General features: G+C 41.5%; 1 protein-coding gene across 2 annotated transcripts in view; it reads left to right on the top strand.

Annotated features, from left to right (window-relative positions):
- The window catches only part of LRP6 (LDL receptor related protein 6), a 121,311-nt gene that overhangs the window by 89,040 nt on the left and 10,835 nt on the right, over nucleotides 1-21,436 (top strand). Inside the window, exons 11-19 of one of the 2 annotated variants that reach the window (XM_048300958.1) lie at nucleotides 1,715-1,899; nucleotides 3,614-3,940; nucleotides 7,240-7,442; nucleotides 10,220-10,431; nucleotides 10,607-10,797; nucleotides 14,902-15,111; nucleotides 16,361-16,486; nucleotides 17,877-18,071; nucleotides 19,746-19,856. In XM_048300958.1, the coding sequence (XP_048156915.1) occupies nucleotides 1,715-1,899; nucleotides 3,614-3,940; nucleotides 7,240-7,442; nucleotides 10,220-10,431; nucleotides 10,607-10,797; nucleotides 14,902-15,111; nucleotides 16,361-16,486; nucleotides 17,877-18,071; nucleotides 19,746-19,856 (1,760 nt within the window). Of the gene's footprint in view, nucleotides 1-1,714; nucleotides 1,900-3,613; nucleotides 3,941-7,239; nucleotides 7,443-10,219; nucleotides 10,432-10,606; nucleotides 10,798-14,901; nucleotides 15,112-16,360; nucleotides 16,487-17,834; nucleotides 18,072-19,745; nucleotides 19,857-21,436 lie in introns of both variants that reach the window. The other variant, XM_048300957.1, reaches the window with a different exon arrangement.

Below are 21,436 nucleotides of genomic sequence, written 5' to 3'. Positions count from 1 at the left end.
AGGTAAGGAAACTTTTTAGTTTGCATGGACAAGGGAAGAGGGACAGAGGAGTGGAAACAATTATATTCACCTCTGCCCCAAATTAAAGACTTCCTGAGAAGAAACTTCTCAGTTGGATTGAAGTGTAACAGCAAAAGTAGGGCAATAAACAGGGAGAGGGGGGACGGAACGGGGCAAGCTAACTATTCAGCTTCTGAAACAGCTCTTCTACCATGAAATGCTCACTTGACAATAACTAATTACTGCAAAAACTTTTTGAGGTTACACCAATAATTGCGTTATTTTTCAAATGAGGGAACTTCATTTACAGGGGTTATGACATTATCACAGTTTCCAGTGACACTGTGAGGGCTACAGCAATGCAGAGAACTTGGAACACATTCCTTCTGCTTTATTTCAACCAGGCGGTGGCAATGGTCACCTCCAGTGGGATCCTAGATTGGATTCAGCCCTGATGTGCCAGGGGTTGCCTGGATGAGAATTCAACACCAGATTCTTAGATCCAGTTACTCATTTGTAACAAAAGGCTGCTGTGGATAATTCTAGTTTTACACTGGAAGTAGGTTTTTCCCAAGGAGTATTGTCGTTCAGTGCTTTGCCTCTTCACCACAGAGCAGAAAAAAAATTACTTGGGTCAGAATGCCTGTTTTTCCTTTTTCCTTACAGCAATAGTATAGCTGTATACATTTGTATACCTTACAGTATAGTTGTACTTCAAATGGAAGTTTTCAAGGCATTGCTGCCATGGCGGCAATTCTGGCACTTGGCTCCGTTCTGTGTCCAACTTGCAAAAAATGCACAAAATACTTGCAAAAATTTTAAGAAAATTTGGTGTCTAAAGAATAGCTCCCTCTTGATCATCAGTTTTTGAAGCAACCTTTTCTATTTGTGCAGTTGATTGGAATTGAAAGACTTCCCAGGGGGTTGTTACTAGGGTTATTAAAACCCACAGGTGTAAATATTGGATAGCTGTGTCTCACTTGTTTATAGAACAGTATCAGCTTTATACTGTGGAAGAAGTGACTAGCTAGCCATCAAATATATAATATACAAATAAACATCCTACTCTACTGTGCAGTGCCTAAAGAAAATGTAAACATGTGCAAGTCTGTCCTTCTTCCAGATGAGGCGTAAACTGGCATGTGAGTATGTAATAGCTTGTATTTTTGCTCCAGTGGAAATGCCATACAGTTTTGTGGTCTTGGCTGAGATGTAACACACTTGTTACATGGTTGGTTAACTTAGTTGTGTGGAAATGAGCAGTGGCACCTATTAACAAAAGTACCCTGCAGATCTACCTCTTTGTGTTCCTTCATTTGAGAGACAACTGACTAGAAACAGAAGATAAGTGCTCTGGAAAAATACCCTGCTAAATAACCAGGTATAAATGAAGGTGTCCAACTGCCAACCTCTGCCTCTTAAATGACATGCATGGATTAGTTACTAGTGAAGTGCTGTCACACAGAACTTGCTGATGAAAATCTGTGTCCAAGTAGAAAAAAATAATGTTGGAAGCATTTTGAGGAAATTTGACTCACTTCCTTGCCTGTACTTTGAAAAAAAAATACATTTAGCATAATGGGGATTAATAAATGCTTGAATTTACAGCTCTTCTTTTTCTCTTATTCTTTCTAAGGATTTTTGTTTTGTATTTCTTCTTGAGTTCTCTTGGATTGAATGCAACTATTTTTCTTTCTTCTGTTCTTTTAATCAGGTTCATGTACTGGACTGAGTGGGGTGGCAAGCCAAAGATTGACAGAGCTGCTATGGATGGCAGTGAGAGGACCACGCTGGTCCCAAATGTGGGACGTGCTAATGGCCTGACCATTGACTATGCCAAGAGGCGGCTGTACTGGACCGACCTGGACACCAACCTGATAGAGTCCTCCAACATGTTGGGTGAGCCCCAGAGCCCTGGGCAGCCTCCTGAGGGCAATGCTGCTTTTTGCAGCTCCCTCGTGGCAAATTGTTGCTTAAATAATGCAAAGATACACATCATAAGACAAAAATAAAATTTTCCAACCTCTCACACCTTTAATGTTTGCTTCTGTAATTCATGTTTATATAACACTATGGTTAGCAAGGCCTCGATTTTCTTGTAGGTGATTGGGTTGCTCAGAAAGTTAAAATTACACAAGGTGTACATATTTCCAGTTATATGTAGGACAAAGATGTCAACTTACAGTGTTTTGGAGGATCTTGTTTTGCTACTCTGAAGAGCACTAGAAAATACATAAGAAAGGTAGAAAGAAAGCCAACAAGAGGATAACAACAGCTTATTCAACATGTAATTTAATACAGTTTGGTTTTAAATCTTTGTTAGTGTCCTCAGGCATTTTTTCCCCCCTGTATTCTGCATGTTAAGGACCTTTTCCTGGGTAGTACTTATCAGCAGGAGAGTTCTCTTGTGCTGGGGTCTGTAATGATTTTATAAACTGGTCATTGCAGCTTATAATGGAGGTGGAATATTTTATTCTTTCACTGTCCTAGAGTACTGTGTGGAGGACTAAGGCCCTCTCAGATTTGAACAGTATCTTGTTTTAACTTCTCAGCACCCACAGGAGTGAACTGCCTTGTTGTATGTTAAATTATTTGGGTTATCATGAACAACAGCCAGTATTTAAGCATTAATAATTAGCCAGTATTTAAGGCTAAAGGAGTTAGTCTGCTTTAAACAGTATGCTTGCAGTAGTGGAACAAAGCTAGAAAAAGATCAAAACAGGAAAATGCAATTATGGGAATTACGTGTGATAGTAAAGCTTTTCTTCAGCTTCTCATGTATTTTGGTGTGTTGTGGAGGCCTGCTCCATGTTTCCCTGTGAAATGTGGGACTGGACACAGCATTAGAGCTTCCTTTTCCTTGTGTCTGCAGCTGGTGACAGCAGAGTGTGGGGTTGTGCATCCTTGACTTCTCTGTGCAAAGAGGGAATAACTTCTTGCTTCATAATCTGCTGTTCATTTTGTGTGACTACACAGCAGGAGGTGCCATGGTAATGAAGTGGTTGATAAAACACAGTTGAAATAATTTCCCCCTGCCGTGTCCTGCTCCTTAAGATCTCTTAACATTTCCATGGTATACACAATTAGCTGTTTCCTATCCTGGCTTTCTGGCTGCTCTTTCCTGTTGTGACGTTCCAGAGACAGGTTAGTTTAGCCTTGTATATTTAATTTTTCTCATAATGCAATGCAGAATTTCATTAAGCTCATAACAATTTTCTTTTTGTAAGCAGTGGGAGAAGTGTGGTAAAAGAGATGCTGAACTGGAAATACAGTATCAGCATCCTGCATTAAATTGAGAGTAATCCTGTCCGTTTTGGGGAGGAGGGAAAGGACAGAATCTTTCTGAGAACCCTGATAATTTTCGAAATTGAAACTTTTCTTCAGTAAGCTACTTTTTTTTCTGTGAATGGCAAGCAGGATTAGCACATTTCTGTGATAGGCTCTGAGATTCCTTTTGACTACTGTACATTACTTTGTAATTTACTCTTGTAATGATGAAATAGTAACTTTAAAGTAATTGTGTGGTAACCTTTCTGGGCAGGGGACATGTTCAACAGCATATTGCTTGTGCCCATATAACTCTGCTTTTTCTCACCCTTCCCTTTGGACACAGGCCTTGACCGTGAGATCATAGCTGATGATTTGCCTCACCCCTTTGGCCTGACGCAGTACCAGGATTACATTTACTGGACAGACTGGAGCCGGCGCAGCATCGAGCGAGCCAACAAGACCAGTGGCCAGAACCGAACCATCATCCAGGGGCACTTGGATTACGTTATGGACATCCTGGTTTTCCACTCCTCCAGGCAGGCGGGCTGGAACGAGTGTGCCTCCAGCAATGGTCACTGCTCTCACCTGTGCCTGGCAGTCCCCGTGGGAGGGTTTGTCTGTGGCTGCCCAGCTCATTATTCCTTGAACTCCGACAACAGGACCTGCAGTGGTAAGCCATAAGGAATGCAAAGGAAATGCAGGATGTGTTTAGTAACCAATGCAAGCATTGTACTTGGAGAAGAGTTTTACAGTTTTCCAGTAGTAAAATCTTACTGAGTTTTAAGACAACATAGGATGTTGAAAGCAAAAAGAAAAAAAAAAAAAAAATAGTGTTGCAACTTAACAGCATCACAATTACATAAGAGGAATGGCTGTTAGTGAACTTTTCCAGTGGCTCAGCTACATCTGTGTAAACATGAAGGCTAAAAATGTTTTGGTTCTGTGTCAGACCCTCTTCAAGTGCTTGCTTGCTTGTTTATTTATCTGCTTATATATTTCTAGTTTTGCCTGACATAAATGATATGTGATACTTTAATTGGCATTCTGGACTTTGTGCAGCTTTTAGCTGGTCAGGATTTCATTCTGTAATAGCTGTGTTTGCTGGCTGATGAGATGCTGGGGTGGGCCAGTCTCAGACCTCTACAAGTGCTTTTCCTCAGTGAGGGTGGGCTGGGCTCCGTGGCCTTCCCAGCAGTCTGGTTCTTGATCTCAGTGCAGCCATTTTTCTTTATTGTTGTGCAGAATACAAACCTCAAGGCCCCTCAGGCTGTGTGTAATTAGTTTCTAACCAAATAATTTATCCATCTCTCAATAACTGGCTGCCAGTGAAGCTCTCATAATTTGGCAGCAGCTCTGGATGACTGATTTCCACTGGTGTCATTCACCGTGGGTAAAGAGATTCATGGTAGAGAGAGGCAGATTGTATCTCATCCACATTATGCATGAGTAGAGACATCCAGCTGTTGTCTTGAAGCCAAAAGCTGAGCAAATTGTTCCACAAATGCCACCTCATGGCATTTTTTGAAAACCATGCTTTTCAAAAAACTGTGCTTTTCTACTCCCCACATGTTCTGCACTTCTCTCCTTTTTTATTACAATGGCCCTTTGCATGACAGCTGGGTTCTTCCACCCTGGTGCTCTCATGTGTTTGTGCAAGTTAGAGGCACGGCTGGAACCTCTCTGATAGTGACTGTGATTTTCTAGGTGGAGGAATTTGACTTCCAGTGGAGAAAAAGTAGCAGAATGATCAAAGTTCATGTTTTTCTTGTGAAAATGCTCCTGGAAACAGAGCATGGAGCAAAATATAGGAAATAGGTTGTGAGCAAATAGAGCCATTTCCGCTTGGTACAGTTCAGGACTCTTTGTGTGGTATTAGGAGTTTTCCTCTGCCATATTCAAACCTGGGAACTTTCCAGCTTCTCATTTGTATGTAACTGGAGATTGAGGCCCCTCTGCATATAATTTAATTCTTTTTTTTTGGACACTATAATTGGAGCATGAATTGTTGTAACTTTCTTTTGCCTGTATTACTTGCTTATGTACCTCCTGAACATTATTAGTCCAAGCCCTGTCTAGAGGTCCTCCCTTCTGGAATACCCTGCTCATGCATGCATAGGTTCTTTTAATTATGGGAAGGATGTACTGCTCTGGTGAGATCTCTTGAGACCTACCACGTGTCATGAATTTGGAAGGCAGGGTTACACAGGAGACATACTCATTGCACTCCATTTGCCTGCTGCCAAAAATACAGTTAAAATATGTGACTGTTGGGAAGGAGAATGATGAAAACTGGAAAGGGATTTCTGAAATTGGTACTGTTTCAGAGATGGGGAGTCTCAAGGGGAGAAATTCTGCTGTTGCTTTTCATAATGAGCCATCAATTCCAAGTTGTAAAGCCAGGAAGTCTTGGGTGTCTTTGGGGAAAAGTAGAAATAATTTTAGGTGCTTATATGTTTACCTGCACTTCTACCTTAATTTTTTTCCCTTTCCATTTCTATCATAAATTCTTGGTGAGAATTCTGATGTTTCTGAATCCATTATTTTGCTGTACACATTCATATAAACTTGTCTTCGCTTTATTTTTTTTGTGCTTTCTTCTACAATTCAGAGCTAAGTGGAAGGCAGCTTAAATTATTGGAGAAATGCTTGGAGGGAAAATACAGGTTTTTCAGAAAGCAAAAATACCTTGCAATTAGGCCTGATTGTTATAGGATGTGAGGACTGAGTGTTGGTTTCCAAGGAAACTCCTCCCTGACTTTTTCTTTTTCCAGCAGTCAGAATAGCTGTTCAAAGTGTATGCTAAAATAACAAAGCAAGGTGATGATGTTCTCTAGGAGACTTTTACTTCCTCCCCTTTCCCAGATGCTGCCTTACCTGTTTTACAGGCTGGGAAATGAGTGCAGTGTCCCACTGCTAATCTCTCTTCAGACTTGGGCTGTAGAGAATTGATTGTACAAACTTCAGGGAGGCTTCAAGCTGCATTTCTGGCAATTGGCTCTTGTGCCATCTTGCACAGCAGTGGCTTCAGGTAGAGCATTATTGAAAAGAACCCTCTGAAAAAGGAAAATGCTTTCACTACCTTCTCTGATTTCTGACCCAGTTATGTAATACAGAGATAATTTTTTTTTCAGTGATGTATTAAATGCTTTGTGCACTTACTGTAAGTTACAGCTGGTAAACTACAGCTGTATGGGGTGAAGAAATCTTACTTTCTGCTGTTTGAAGGTATTTCTAATTAAAAAAACATTTGTCCAGGAAATTCTTCCTGGGCAGAATATCAGATTTATTTTTCTCATTTCAGGTTGTCATTTCCAGGTAACCAGCTAGAAATAGTAAAGATATATAGATTTGAGAAGAGCAAATACATTTTTCTCCAAAAACACAGCCTCGCACACAGTTAAGAATTTTTCATGTGAATTAGTTGCTTCATTCCAGTACAGGCAGAAAGACGGTTTGTGGGAACAGGACTGAACCACTGTCAGTCTCTTTTCCCTGAAACATCTAAATAAGGAACCAGTGCTGGCTTTTTCTCACCTTCCTCTGCAAGTAGAAGTGCACCTAGCGAAGGGTTCAACTTCAAAATAGTGGAGCTGCATTTCCCTGAGACCCCTTCAGAAAGAAAATGGACATTTCTTTGAGAGGCATAATTGATAATTCTTCTTTGAGATGCTTTTGACAGAATTATTTGCATTCACTAGTCCCACCACTTAAAAAATCTTATCTTTTCCTGTCACATCCAGACCTTTATAGAAAAAGAGGTCATTTGAAAGGCTTTTCATACTCATCAGAGGTTGGGATTTTTATGTTTTGGTTTGATTTTTTGTTTGGTTTTGTCAAAGGAAGAGGGGAAAAAGGGAATGTAATAAATGTCTGTTATGGATTATAGTTGTTATTCTTAAACATAAAAATGCCCAATGTTATTGCCACATGTAACCCTTTCAACCCCTTTTCTTTTTTTAACCCATCCAGCTCCTACCACCTTTCTGTTGTTCAGTCAGAAGAACGCGATTAATCGCATGGTGATAGATGAGCAGCAGAGCCCAGATATCATACTCCCCATCCACAGTCTCCGCAATGTCCGAGCCATTGATTACGACCCCCTGGATAAGCAGCTGTACTGGATCGACTCTCGGCAGAACATCATCCGCAAGGCACAGGAAGATGGCAGCCAGGTATCCTGAGGGGATGGAACTGCTGAACATTTGGCATGCTTGTGCCAAACAGTGACTGATTGTATGTGCACAGACTTCCCCGTAGGTTACTGACCCTTGGCAAAACAAGTGGCATCTGGAGTTTTCTGGAGTCCTCAGTCAGTAAATCTGGGAGGTGCAGCAATAAATAAAACATGGAAAACCAAGGCCAACTTGAAGATACTGTTGTTCCCAGCACATTATTTGCTTAACACTGTCTTTTGTCAAGGAGCTGTTGGAAGCCCTTATTTGAGATATGAAACGTGGAAGGGATGGCTCTTGGGAAAAATGGGGGACATGAGCAGGGTGCTGGGGTAGATCCTCTGGAACACGGAGGCTGGAACTATGTGAGCACACGGCTGTGTCTGGAGCCTCCCAGGTTCTTAAGCAGATAGGAAGAGAGTTGTTGTAAACCACTGGGGCACAGAGTGAGGAGGTTGAACCTGTGAAAGATGTAGCAGGCTTGGGAAAATGTATTTGACTGGGGAATACAGAAAAAGTAGAGTAGGGTAGAAGGCAAAAGGTAGTACAGGCTGTGGTGGTTCAACCCTGGCTGGAGGCCAGACACCCACCAAAACCACCCTGTCACTCACCTCAGCTGCACAGGGGAGAGAAGATACAGCAAAAAGCTCATGAGTTGGGATAAGGACAGGGAGAGATCACTCATGGGCAAAACAGACTCAACTTAGAGAAATTAACTGAGTTTATTACCAATCCAACTCAGAGTAAGACAGTGAGATCTAAAATTTTGAAAACACCTTCCTACAACCCCTCCCTTCTTCCCAAGCTTAGCTTTATTCCCAGTTCTCTCCGTCCTCCCTGCCAGCATCACAGGGAGATTGGAATGGTTACAGTCTGTTCATCACACCTTGTTCTGCCCCTGTTTCCTCCTCATGGAGAGGAGTCTTTTCCCTGTTACAGTGTGGGGTCACTCCCACAGGAGACAGGTTTCCATTAATTTCTCCCTCCAATGTGAGTCCTTCCCACAGGCTACATTTCTTCATGAACTGCTCCGGTGTGGGTCCCTCCCATGGGGTGCAGTCCCTTGGGAACAGGCTGCTGCAGCCTGGGTCCCCCACAGGGTCACAAGTCCTGCCAGGAGACCTGCTCCAGTGTGCGCTCCTCCTTCCATGGGTTTCCCGTGCATGGGGTCACAGCCTCCTTTGGGCATCCTGCTGCTCCAGCAAGGGCTCCTCCAGATGCTATAGGGACACAGGAGAATTCTGGAGCAGCTCCTACACCTCCTTCCTCACTGCCTTTGGTGTCTGCAGGGCTGTTCCCCTCACATATTCTCACTTCACTCTTCTCTGACTGCAATTGCTTCTGCCCAATAACTTTTTTTTCCTCTTGAATACATTATCAGAGAGGTGTTACCACCATCCCTGATTGGCCCAGCCTTGGCCGGTAGTGGGGCCATCCTGGGTTTGGAGGCATTGGCTCTGCTGGGCATGGGGGAAGCTTCCAGCAGCTTCTTAGAGAACCCACCTCTGTAGCCCCCCACCCAAAACCTGGCCATACAAACCCAATATGCAGGTTTAGTGAGGTTAAGTGGGCCCAGTGACTTCTTATTAAATTTTGCATTTTAAAATAGATCTTTTCTTCCTGATTTTTTGAATGTGGGAGGAGCAAGAGACTTAAGATGAGCAACACAACACAAGAGAGATGCTATATTCAGCTGAATTTTAAGAGTGTGGTTTTTGGTGGTGGGTGTGGTGGTAGTTGGATCCTGCTGTATGCCCTTCAGCCTTAACTCTTAATTTCGCAGTGCTTTTAATTTTGAAATATCTAAATAATATCCTAAACTAGTCAAAGTCACCATGTTTTTGCCAGCTTCAGCAGAATAAACAAATATAAGACTTACAGGCACACCACTTTATAGAGGTGACAAGCCAAATAAAGTTAGGCAAATTTTCTGGTGAAGTTTAATCTGGGGATGAGAGGGTAGAGGCTGCTCACCTCATAAGCATGTCTTCGAAAACATTTATGTAGGCCATGTTTAATGATTTATTAATCCTCTTCAGAATTTTAGAAAAGTTCATGAAAGATGTTGATGAGGTTCTTTCTAAAGGTAATAATAATTAAAAAAGAAGAAAAAGTCATGTCAATTCCAGAAGTCTAGACCAGTAGAAGGCAAGACCTTGAACTAGTAAGGTGTTAGCCAGAAATGTTCTGAAGTCAGTGTTGTACACTAGCTGATGTCCTTTCCATCTTTGGCAGAGCTGCCTTCCCGTTTATTATCCACCCTCATGTCCTCCAAGTGAGATGGCAGCAATGGTGGAGAAGAATGAGACAAGCATTTCAAGTGCTGTCTGGCTTCACTTGTTTTATTCTCTTCTCAGCCGCAGCTTTGGGAATTAGTGGTGGTACATTTCTGTTGTAGAGTGTTAAATGTGCTGCATTTACGTCTGTCCAAACTGAACTCTTGAGTTGTCAAAAAAGTAGAGGAAATACAGAAGCTGACCCTGGATCTTCAACACACAGACAATTTGGACTTGCTGGTCAAACTTGCAAAGTCTTAGAAGCTGCAGTCAGCTTGTGTGATTGCCATTACCGCAAACCATCAGGACTAAGTGTCTCTATCTTATCAAAGGTGTTGGTGTGGCAACAGAACCAGGGTCTTTCCTTACTTTGTGGTAATATTTTGGCTGTCTCCTTTTTCTAAGCAGTAGTTAGACATGGTGCATCCATATCAAATAAAGTTATTCACATTAGATTAAGATTAAATCTTCTGCTGTGTGTTGTTTCTCTTTCCTTTGCAGAGCCTCACTGTTGTGACAAGTCCAGTTCCCAATCAGAACCTGGATATGCAGCCCTACGACCTGAGCATTGACATCTACAGCCGCTACATCTACTGGACCTGTGAGGCTACCAACGTCATCAACGTGACACGCCTGGATGGGAGACCCATGGGAGTGGTGCTCAAGGGGGATCAGGATAGGCCCAGAGCCATTGTGGTGAATCCAGAGAAAGGGTATGTGGGGAAATTCAGGCCCAAGGTTTTAAGAATCAAGTTGTTTTCTTGCTGCAGCTTGTTTTCTGTTTGTCAGAATGAAAAACAACTTTGACATTTGTTAAGATGTCTTGGATTATAGCAAAAATGTGGAAAGATCAAATAAATTTTTTTCCTCTAATCATTCCTGTTCCAGATACATGTATTTCACCAACCTCCAGGAGAGGTCTCCTAAAATTGAGAGAGCAGCATTGGATGGAACTGAGCGAGAAGTCCTTTTTTTCAGCGGTTTGAGCAAGCCCATCGCCTTAGCCATTGACAGCCAGCTGGGCAAGTTGTTCTGGGCTGACTCAGATCTGCGCAGAATTGAAAGCAGTGACCTTTCAGGTAGAGTAGCACCTTAATTCAGTGATTCATTTGTGTGGTGTGGGTGTGGGGGAATGCAGAGAAAGGTGTCATCTTTTCCTTCCTACTATAAACAGTCTGTACTATGATTCTAATCTCTCCCTGAATTCCCAGCCAGGGAATGTGCATGATTCATGCAGCGTCTTTACAGTTTCATGACTCTGTGATTTGCATTATTAATTGCTACACATGCTATTTACTTCAGTTTCTCACTGCAAAACCTTCATGTGGTTTCCCAAAGTTAGTTGACAAATAAATTGCAGCAGTTTTGAAAAGAGGAGAGAAAGGGTTGTTTTTAAAGGCATTGCTTTTGGTGCAGTAATCTGTCAATCAGAGGAAAGTTCCCTGTTAGTGGAAAAATGTCTCCTGCAGAGTTAAAGCAGCAGGTGTCCAGGTTACTTATGTACCTGTCATTTGGGGTGAAAAGATGTGAGAAGGATAGAGCAGATCTAACCTCTTTCTGTCCTCAGAAGACAAAAAACTCACTCTTCCAGATATGGGATTCTCTTTGCCTGCTCCCTGAGATTGGTTATGCTGCTTGTCTGACCTCCTCTATGAGTTGATTTAGCCCACTTAACAATAACCTAAGAACATCATACAGAAGAAGACAAATAGAGAATAGTGTTCTGTTGGCTTGGAAAGCTGAATTGGTTCAGGAAAGAGTCCAGCAAGCAACCAGAAGGGGAGCAAGAGAAGAGGGTAAAATCATATGGTCCAGATTGTGTGAGAAAGGCAAATGTCTTTCATGTACTAGCATGATCCATCAAACTGCTGGATCAGCTCAGCTGCCTCTTGTAGCATCAGTACTAATTCGTGATACAGACTGGGCTGGATGTTGTTGCTGGAAGTGAGAGTTGAATACTTAACAAGAGTTATGACAATTTGCACTAATGTTTGTGGTAATGTCTTCCACTTATGACATGGTACCTTCATTCAAAGTAGCAGCATGTAACCCTATTGACACCACTCTGATTTTCAGCCTTTTGTTAAGTTCCTAGAATAAGCTTTTGTTTTGGAAAATGTTTTTCCTAGATGGTTGGAATTAAAGCTCAGAAAGACAGTAATTTTTTTCAGTGGTGTGTCACTGGAGGATTCAGGATCACTAATGAACTGTGATATCCTGATTGTTTACTGTTTCAAAATGCAAGACATAACCTGACTTAGTGAATTATTAAAGAACAAAAAAGAAGTGCTGTGGTGTTACTTGGTACATTCCAAGTTGTCCCAGATCGAGGGTTTGCATGAGTAGAGTAAGAGGCAGGAGAATATTACACGTGCTTTATTTCTCTCTTTGTCTGTTATCTTCCTGAAATTAGGACACCAGAGAAGGAGATGGGTCTAAATTCTAACTCAGTCTAGGTTTAATGATTCTGCTTTTTTTTTTTCCTTAAAGATGTGGCTGTTGGATCACCAATGTTGTGTAGTAAAAGCTCACCACATTTTGAAGAGCATGAAGAATAACCGTTCCAAAACCTCTCTTGCTTTTTGGCATTTGCACCACAAATAGAGTGCTATAATCACCACAATAAATTGCTAACTGCTGAGATGCATTCCTGTGCTTAGGAATGCTGATTAATAAGCTCTTTTGACCAGCAGAGTAATTTTTCTGCATGTTAGTTTCTTAAAAACATTCAGTCTCTTGCTCTGTTAATTCTGTAGATGCCAGTACCCATAAAGACAAGGACAGCTAGAATGCCTTTTGTGTGATGTAGTCCTTCTTTTCCTCCCTGTCCTTCAGGCATGCAGTTAGGACTTGGTTATTCTGCCCAAATGGGAGATCTATTGAAGTTAACCAGATTCTTCACATGATTAAGGGGTTGTTTATGAAAAGATGACTGGAATTAGCTCCCTACCATGGAAACTATTTGGAAATTAGTTCTTCTATTCCAGAATAATTAGTGTGATTTGGAAATGTCTATTGATTCTGGAATTAAGTCATTTTTATTTGGAAATAGAATGAGCTATGGGTGTGTCCTGATTTTTGTATTTATTTGGTTGGTTTTAAGTGTTTTTGTAAAAGGTATTGCTGGAAAGGGGATGGTGATGCCAGGAGACAAAACTCCTCTTAATTATGTCTCCCTTTCATCTGACATTGCCAATAAAGGGGACTAGCACCCTGATGAGTCAGCTTCAGGTTTCATTGCCGGTTTATGGGAGAAGGGATTTTAGTGTCTCAGTTTAGTCAGAAATAGTCAGTCACACTTGGTCACAAATATTAAAAAGAAAGATTAAGACATTAAGGGAGTGAAACTATTAAGCATCAGAGCTTTAGGAACATACGGCAAAGTGCCATGCTGATTGATGTGGGCATGGCAGAGCATGTACAGACTCCACTGGGGTAGGTGAAGGTCTTAGGTTTTGTATTCCTTCCTGTCATCTTTGCATTTTGCCCTATTCCCAGCTTAACGTTATTCGTCAAGGTGCAGGTTTCTGTTTCTTACCTTTTCCCTACAGTATTAGTCATGTTATTGGGGTTTAATAGATGGTTGCAGTTCTTTAGGTTGACTTACATCACTCAGTCTGTTAATTTCTACATCAGTCTGGGTATAACCTCCTTCAGAATTCATCAACATCTTTTCTTAATCAGATCATTGCGAGTGTTTCTCCAAAGTGGTGGGGAGAGCCCAGCCTAGCTGATTTGAATTTCCGTGTTTTGCTTCAGGTTTTACCACTTGGTAAATGTTTGGAAGGTTACTTAACTTCTGAGCTCTCTGTGCATTTAGTGAAAAGGAGATAAATACATTCTTCATAGCTGAATTTGTGTCTAAGTCATCATCATTGACATACCATTGATTAAATTCTCAACAAGCAAAAAAGGCCTTCTTGCTACTAAACAAAGCGGAGAGGGATAGAACTTATTCAAAGTATAAAATAGTGAAGTGCATGTGTCTTTTGTCCTGTTAGGTTTTCATGTGTGGGTATGTTAGAGACGTGGTAGATTTTTTTTCCCCTGGTATTCAGTTATTCCAGTATATTTTTACAGAACAAAAATATAAAAACTTACTGGAAATCATTCTATGGATGAACAATGAAAAGCTCGTTTGCTGTAGTAAAAGTTGAAAAATAAGCACAGCAGTGAGCTCAGGCATCAGAAGTATCAGGATTTAGAGGCAGATTTTCAAGCTTTAGCTTGACTTGTGTGATACTGTTTCAGCTTCTCAAAATTGAAGCAGATTCTGTGTGTTCACAAGTAATTTTGTGCTCAGAATCTGATAAACTCACAGACATTTGACTGTTAATGAACCCTCAGGTTTTGACTAATATTTTTCTTCTGTGTGTTACAAAGTCTTCACTGTCTTCGGACAAACTTTAGTGATACCTTTAAAAGAACTGTTGACCGTGTTCTGTTTGTGTGGAGAGTTAACCATGAAAAGTGACAGTCGCTCTTGACTGTATTTAATGCCAGAAAATCTAGCATAAAAATCAACAACCGCTATTCAGAGGTATAAAGCTTCTTGTCTGCTCCTGGTGATTGCTAAAGGAACTCAGGAAAGTAAGTCCTTGCTAGGAAGAAAGAAGCATTCCCAATCTAGCACTAATAGCTTAGTGAAGGCAGCATAGCTGAAAAGAAAAGAACATGAGGAAGTCAGAAGTGTTAATCTCATAATTCATGTGAGAAGCCCTAATTACCCTGCTTTCACTTGGATTTTATCTTGTATGGGTTAGCTGAAGCCAATAATCCATCTTCTTATTCCCTGTTGTATGGCAAGACAAAGCAATTAATCTCTCCAAAAAGGGAAAGAAGAATGAAAAGAACTACCAATTTCCATCATATTGATAAGAGACTGGAAAGGCTCATGAGAGATGAGCCCCCAACTCCAGGTGCTTCTTAAGTACACTAGATGTGTTTTAGCACAAAAGCTCTCTTCTTGGTAAAAGCAGAAAAAAAAGTTGATCACCTGTCTGCAAAATGCATTAGTCTTGGATCAGAGGACCCAGGATTGCTTGGATTGCTTGGGGTTTTATGGTAGGCTTACCCAGTAGCATAAAAGTAGTGAAAAATAATGGTGTGAGTCGTGTAGGAGATGTTTCTGATAGTCTTTCAATTTTTTCTAGTTGAACCAAAGCACTCTCTCCCTTCTGCAGGTGCTAACCGGATTGTTTTGGAAGACTCCAATATCTTGCAGCCTGTGGGACTAACTGTATTTGAGAACTGGCTGTACTGGATTGACAGGCAGCAGCAGATGATTGAAAAGATTGATATGACCGGTCGAGAAGGACGTACAAAGGTCCAGGCTCGTATTGCGCAACTCAGTGACATCCATGCTGTGAAGGAACTCAACCTGCAGGAGTACAGTGAGTGCAATCCCTGCCTGCAGGTGCAAACAGGGCCTGCGAGACTCGAGCCAAGAGACACGAGCCTGTTGTGCCTTGTTGCTGATCAACATCAGTGCAGATGGAAGGGGCCAGAAGTTAGTATTGGTGCTGTTAGGTTGTTTCCTTCAGGCAGTTGGCAGTGGACTGGAAATCTATCACAACCCCAGCATCGTGTTTTGTTGCTGATGACAACTTGATTGGTAGTCCCATCCAGGCACCTGGCATTTTAGTGTCTCTAGGCACAGTGGAAACATCCTGTTACCCTTAGCAGAAGACTTTCTGGATCATGCTAGTGCATTGCTATTGGGTGTTCATTGTTTAGGCAAGCAGAGCTCTCAGGGCCTGTCACTAGCTGTAAGTGTTTCAGTGGACTGCCTGCCTTGAAGGCAGACTGAACAATTCTTGGTGGTGGTATTTCATACTGAAAGTGAATGGCAGAAGAGCAATGTTGCATTGCACAAAGGAAGTGTGTATTAAATAGCAATTTGTGTTGATCATGGCTGCACTTTTAGAAGTTTTTGCTTACTGGGCCTTTCCCCACACAGACATGCTTGAAATGATGGGAGGTGGATGGTTAAACCAGTGGAGTTGCTGTCATCCTGGAGGAAATAGGCCTGGTTGGTAGGCTGTGGTGCATGCCTTGGAGAAATATGTAGAAAAATGTCTGGGGATGTTTAATTAAAACATCAGTGCAGACTATTACTAGTTTTGTGTGCTATTAATCTCAGTAAATCTGTCAGGAGTTCCAAGAGAAGTATGTTGTCCTTATTAAACATTAAAATGAAGAGACATATTTATCTAGAGCATGTTAATTTGAGTTTGAGAGACAGCGTGGAAACTTCAGAATTCATAAATTAGAAAACTTTACTTTTTTAATGGTCTTTGGTAGAGAAAATGAAGTATGGAATCCAAGACATCTTTTTGTATTACTAATGCTACTCTTCACTGCAGAGAACTAATGCTGCCTCTCACAAGAAGCAAAATGCTTTGAGTACTGTTTTAGTACAAATTCTTACAGTAGTTTCAGATCTTGGAGAGTTACCAATGTGTGTTACAATTATAGATGTGTGTAAAGGGAGAAATGTGCACAACAAAATACAACTTTTACAGAGATTTTTCAGTAATCCTCTCCCCAGGGGTTAGAGGGGAATGAAGAAATGACTGAAAGGTCATAAAATAGGTGGGGATTTCTTACCAATCTCTGTCTTTCTTATTTTTAAAATCCTAGGACAACATCCTTGCTCTCAAGATAATGGTGGCTGCTCCCACATTTGCATTGTGAAGGGGGACGGCACCACACGCTGCTCTTGCCCCGTGCACCTGGTGCTGCTGCAGGATGAACTGTCCTGTGGAGGTGAGTCCTTCCCAAGTTCTGTGTCACTTGGCTCTCAGCTTCGGGCTTGGGGAGGGTCTCCATCCTCAGGGGTGGCTTCTGAGCCAAAGGAATGTGACAGTGCACCAGGTGCTGTTACACACCTGTACAGACTCATCTCTTTCCCTCCACCCTCCAGCTAAATCTGCAACTATTGAGAAGGAGTAAGGGAAGAGGAAAAAATCTCTAATTGTTGAATAAGGATTTCTGTTCACCCTTTCTACTTAAGACTACTGAATTATTTCAACTCGATTCTTTAATTGTATGATTTTTATTACTTTTTGCTGTCACTCCCCATGTTCTCCCTTTTCAGGAAGTGGTAGATTCTCACATTCTGGCACATTGCACTGTCTGTGCTGTTTTGTTCTTCTCTGTTGTTGTCCCCAAGCTCACCCTGTGCGTGTCTTTCTGAACTGCAGTCCCAGAAGGGCAAGTTGCCTCCTTCCATGGCGATATGGCCACTGTAGCCCACACCCTGGTGTCTCCAGGGGTGGGGTTGGAATGGGGGAGAGGACAGGCACTTTGGTGCTTGGATCTCTTTATGCCACCAGACTGAATGGATTTATTATGCAATCATCTCGCCATCGAGGCGACGTGTGGTCTCACAATGGAACAAGAGCTAACATAATCCAGATATTTTCTCAGAGCAAGTTTAATAGCAGGCCAAAAAGCTGGGGGAGGAAAGGGGGATTAAAAAAAGGGAAAAAAATCCACACTTACTTACTGCCCGAGATTAACAGTTAATGTAGTAAATGTTAAGTAACAGCTAACAGATGTGTTGAGGTAGTGGAACTTGACTAGATGGAGCAGTTTTTTGTTTTAAAAGAATTTTGACTGAACAAAGCTGTCAAGGGCACATAACTAGACACTGACTCACAGTGCATCCATCTGCAGCACATTACATCCTTTTAACATCTTCTATGCAATGACTGTCAAACATTAAAAAGAGAGTAAGCAATTGGCTGTGTGTACAGTGGTGTTGTAGGAAAGGGGGAGTAGAAGAGTATGATGACTTTGATTTGAAGACTTACTAAGAGAAGGGTGTAAGAGTCTTAAGTGGGAAGGGAAGAAAATAATTGTGTTTTGAGTGTGCACGTTTCTCTGTTCTTCTTGTTCTTCATCTGTCAAGCTCCTGTTGATGTGAGCCTGCATCAGTCACACGGGGCTCAAGGTCTGCACAAGTGGCTGTGGAAATTACCTTATGATGTGGCATGTTGTTCATCAGCTGCTTTGATAGAGGAAAGCAGCTGAGCTCTTGTCCTTACCTGTCCCAATCTGCTGTTTGTTCACCTGGATTTTTAACTTCTGTTTGTTTGCTTGATTTTCAAAGAACCACCAACATGCTCCCCTCAGCAGTTCACCTGTTTCACAGGTGAGATTGACTGCATCCCGGTGGCCTGGCGCTGTGATGGGTTCACTGAGTGTGAAGACCACAGTGACGAGAAGAACTGCCCGGTGTGCTCTGACAGCCAGTTCCAGTGTGAGAGTGGACAGTGCATAGACAGTGCCCTGCGCTGCAATGGGGAAGCAAATTGTCAGGACAACTCAGACGAGAAGAACTGCGAAGGTGCGGAGGATACTGCCAAGTGTGATGGAAATATACCTGTCATAGGGACACTGGGATAAGTACCAGTGTTACTGCTGAGTAGGATTTGAAAAGATCCAAGGTTCTGCTAGTTTTTAAACTGGTCTGTTAAATGGAAATTATTTTATAACTCCATGCTTTTGGTTCTCTACCTGTGAAGTGGAAATTAAGAGTGATCTCTGTCAAATAGCTTAAATGCTGTTTGTGAAAAGTACTGTCAAAAATGGCATGATTTTAAGCTCTAAAAACCTAGGATCTGGGAGTGAACTACAGAGTGGAGCAAATCCTTGTCATAGCTTTTTGTGTACCTTGTACTGAGTAAAGGTTTTGGGATTGTTTATTTTACAATACCTGAACAAAATGAGCTTTTCTGAGTAGGCAGGAGTGAGAGACAGATGATATTTCTGGAGACTACTTCTTCCCATAGAGCACAGCAAAAGTGAGTATTTAAGCCATTATTACAGAGGGAAGTGCTGTTGCCAGCACAATGAGAATTAAGTTCATTTTGGAAAGGACAGGTTTTGCTGGTGGAATCTGAACTGCCCCACCATTACACAACATGAAATGTGAGCAAACTTACCCTCTCCCTACTGCAGACATAGTGAAGAGTTGCAGGGACAACTTATAAGCTTGAAAGGATGCTTCTTCTTTATATCCTTTCAGTGCATGTTCCTTCTTTGTGGAGACTGTTGAAATGTCTTTAAATCAAGGCTAAAGTTCTTTCTGAAAGATGTGCTCCATCTCAAACAAAAACATAGAGCTGAAACTCCTGTGTGCTGAAAGGTGATTGTTAGCCAGCTGAGATGCTGACATCTGAAAATGTGTTGTGCAAGTTAACTTCCCAGCTGTCATCCAGCAACTGGAGATGTCAGACTGGGGCTGTTTATCACCTTCAAAGTGGCCCTGTTGCTGAGAGTATTCAAGTTGATTACAAATCAGAAAAGCCTTTAGTTTAACTTCTTAATTCAGCTGAAGACAAAAAGTATTTCTGGATTTATGAGAAACAGGAGGTAGGAATATGTGTAAACATCAGCAGCTGGCACCTTGCCTGCAGCACCTTTTATTTTTTCAGTGTACTGGCAAAGCTTCAGTTTTGTATTCTGTCCTTCATTTCAGTTTAAAAATATAATATCAAGTGAAATATATTGTCTCATGATTGAGGAGTTGTCTGGTTTACAGGAAGAGCACAAGGACATTTAGAAACCACATTTATCTTTCTTAAATAATTTTATTATCATGGTTTGGCAGATTTCTTTTTCATAACTTAATTCTTCTCTCTTACATTACAGTAAATGCTTAGAGTTGGAGATTCCTATAGTAATACTGCAATAACCATGTCCTGGGATAAGTGCCTGTCTTCTCAATGGCCTCTGAGTTATTTTAGATGAAGTCACTTCATCTTGTAGTGTTCTTACTGTAAGCAGGCAGTAAGGCCCCAGTGCCAGGGTGCACTATCCTCAACAGAACACTGAGTCACTTGCTCTGCGTGGTTCATGTGAGGGACTTTGTATGCCACTGGCTACTTCCAGAAATGAAGCTTGCAGCACTCCAAGCTCTCCCAAGATACTCTTGATTGTATGCTTTGGTGTCTTTATTTCTTAATGATTTTCAAGAGAAGGTTTTGATGCTGACTGTTGGTGTGGGGGTTCTTTGCAGTGCTGTGTTTAACGGATCAGTTCCGCTGTGCCAGTGGGCAGTGCATTGGGAAAAGCAAGAAGTGTGATCACAACCTGGACTGCAGTGACAGCTCCGATGAGCAAGGATGCTGTAAGTGTACTGCCTGAGAATGAAGACTTGGTTGCAGCATCCCAAATTTGTTTCTCACCTTTCCTATGAGTTAGATTTTATTCTGCCAAGCACACTGAATTAGTTGTTCCCAGAATTAATGCTTCTCCTCATAACTGCTGTCATGCGATTAATCCGCAATGTGGTGGAATAGGAATAACAGCAATAATTAGTATTCTGTACAAGTAGTTTCTGAGGCAGAGAATGCCAGTTATTTTTCTTCTTACCTCTTTAAAATTTTAAAATAAGTAAAAGGTTTGTTTTACTATAATGTTAGCATGCTGAGTTGGTGCAATGTTAAAAAAAATCTGTTGGCATGAGGCTTTCATATATAACTTCTCTGCTTCATGATTTTCTCATCCAGAGAATTAATAGCAGGTGCTTTTAGAATCAGAGGAGCACTCTGTTTATAGAGTAAACCTTCTAAAATTTCCCTTTTTATCTTGAAAAGATGTAATTCTGAGCTTGATTTCTGATTTTTAACATATGATATTCCCTACCTTGAAATCTCCAGGGCTCTACAAGAAAACTACTGCCTTTAAAATTCCAAATCGAAAGTTCATTTTCACTGTTGGTGCTTTAAAAGAAATTGTAAATACGGACATCTTGTCTTGTGTTAGAGATCCATATAACACAGCTGGCACACACATAACTTGAAAATGCAAAGCCAGAGTTGGACCCTTGATCTTAAGAAGGAGTAATAGGAGATATTCTGTCATGCTACCAAGTTACTAGTGACATTATCACAAGGCTTATGTAGTTCCCTTTATTAGAGTTTATATGTTCTCCAGTTTTGTAACAGGTTGGAAAATTGGCCCACCCAGAATAAGACGGCAGTTGTCACCATCCCTCTTTCACTATGATCAGAAGTCTGTTTACTTATCTCTGTAGACTGTGACAAGCTGGTTCAGGTGTGGGTTTGGTGTTCAGGAAGAAGAAAATGTGTTGAGGAAAAAACTTTCAGTAATGCGTAAGATGTAAAACACTGACTAGAACAGGAAAATACTTTAAAGTCTGCCTTTCTCGTCAAATTCATGAGCACAGGCAGGGGGTTGTCAGTTATTCCCAGAAATGTCATTGCTTAGAATTGGTATTGTAGGGAAAGAGACTCATTTCGACTGTTGAATAATTGTTTTGGGTACAGATTCCTCATAAGATGGCACCTCTCAGGCTGATGCTCAGCTGTATCTCTAACCATAAGGGTGGGTCAGATGTGGAATAGTTTAGGAAGTTTAATAAATAGCAGCAAACCCAAAACTCATCACTGCTGAACAGTCAGGGTGATGCACCATAAGTGACTGTTACACTGCTGAGAAAAGGGAGTGCCAGTCTGTTACACTGAGGGATAACCGAGGTGTGACATGAAAAGCAGTTGTTGTCATCCTCAGTGACAGGAAAAGCAGAAGAGGAGTCCCCTGCACAGTGTCGTCTGGAGTCGTGGTTGCAGGTCTTGTTCATCACGTTCAAAGGAGAGCTCTGCTTGTCACCCTGAAGCAAGAGCAGGGCCTGGTTCATCACTCCCCCTGCACATGCATGTACTGCTCATTTCCTGTTATTTGTGA

The sequence above is a fragment of the Corvus hawaiiensis genome, chromosome 4 (assembly GCF_020740725.1).
Source record: "Corvus hawaiiensis isolate bCorHaw1 chromosome 4, bCorHaw1.pri.cur, whole genome shotgun sequence".
Lineage (NCBI taxonomy): Eukaryota > Metazoa > Chordata > Aves > Passeriformes > Corvidae > Corvus > Corvus hawaiiensis.
This window is presented reverse-complemented; position numbering and strand designations above follow the sequence as displayed.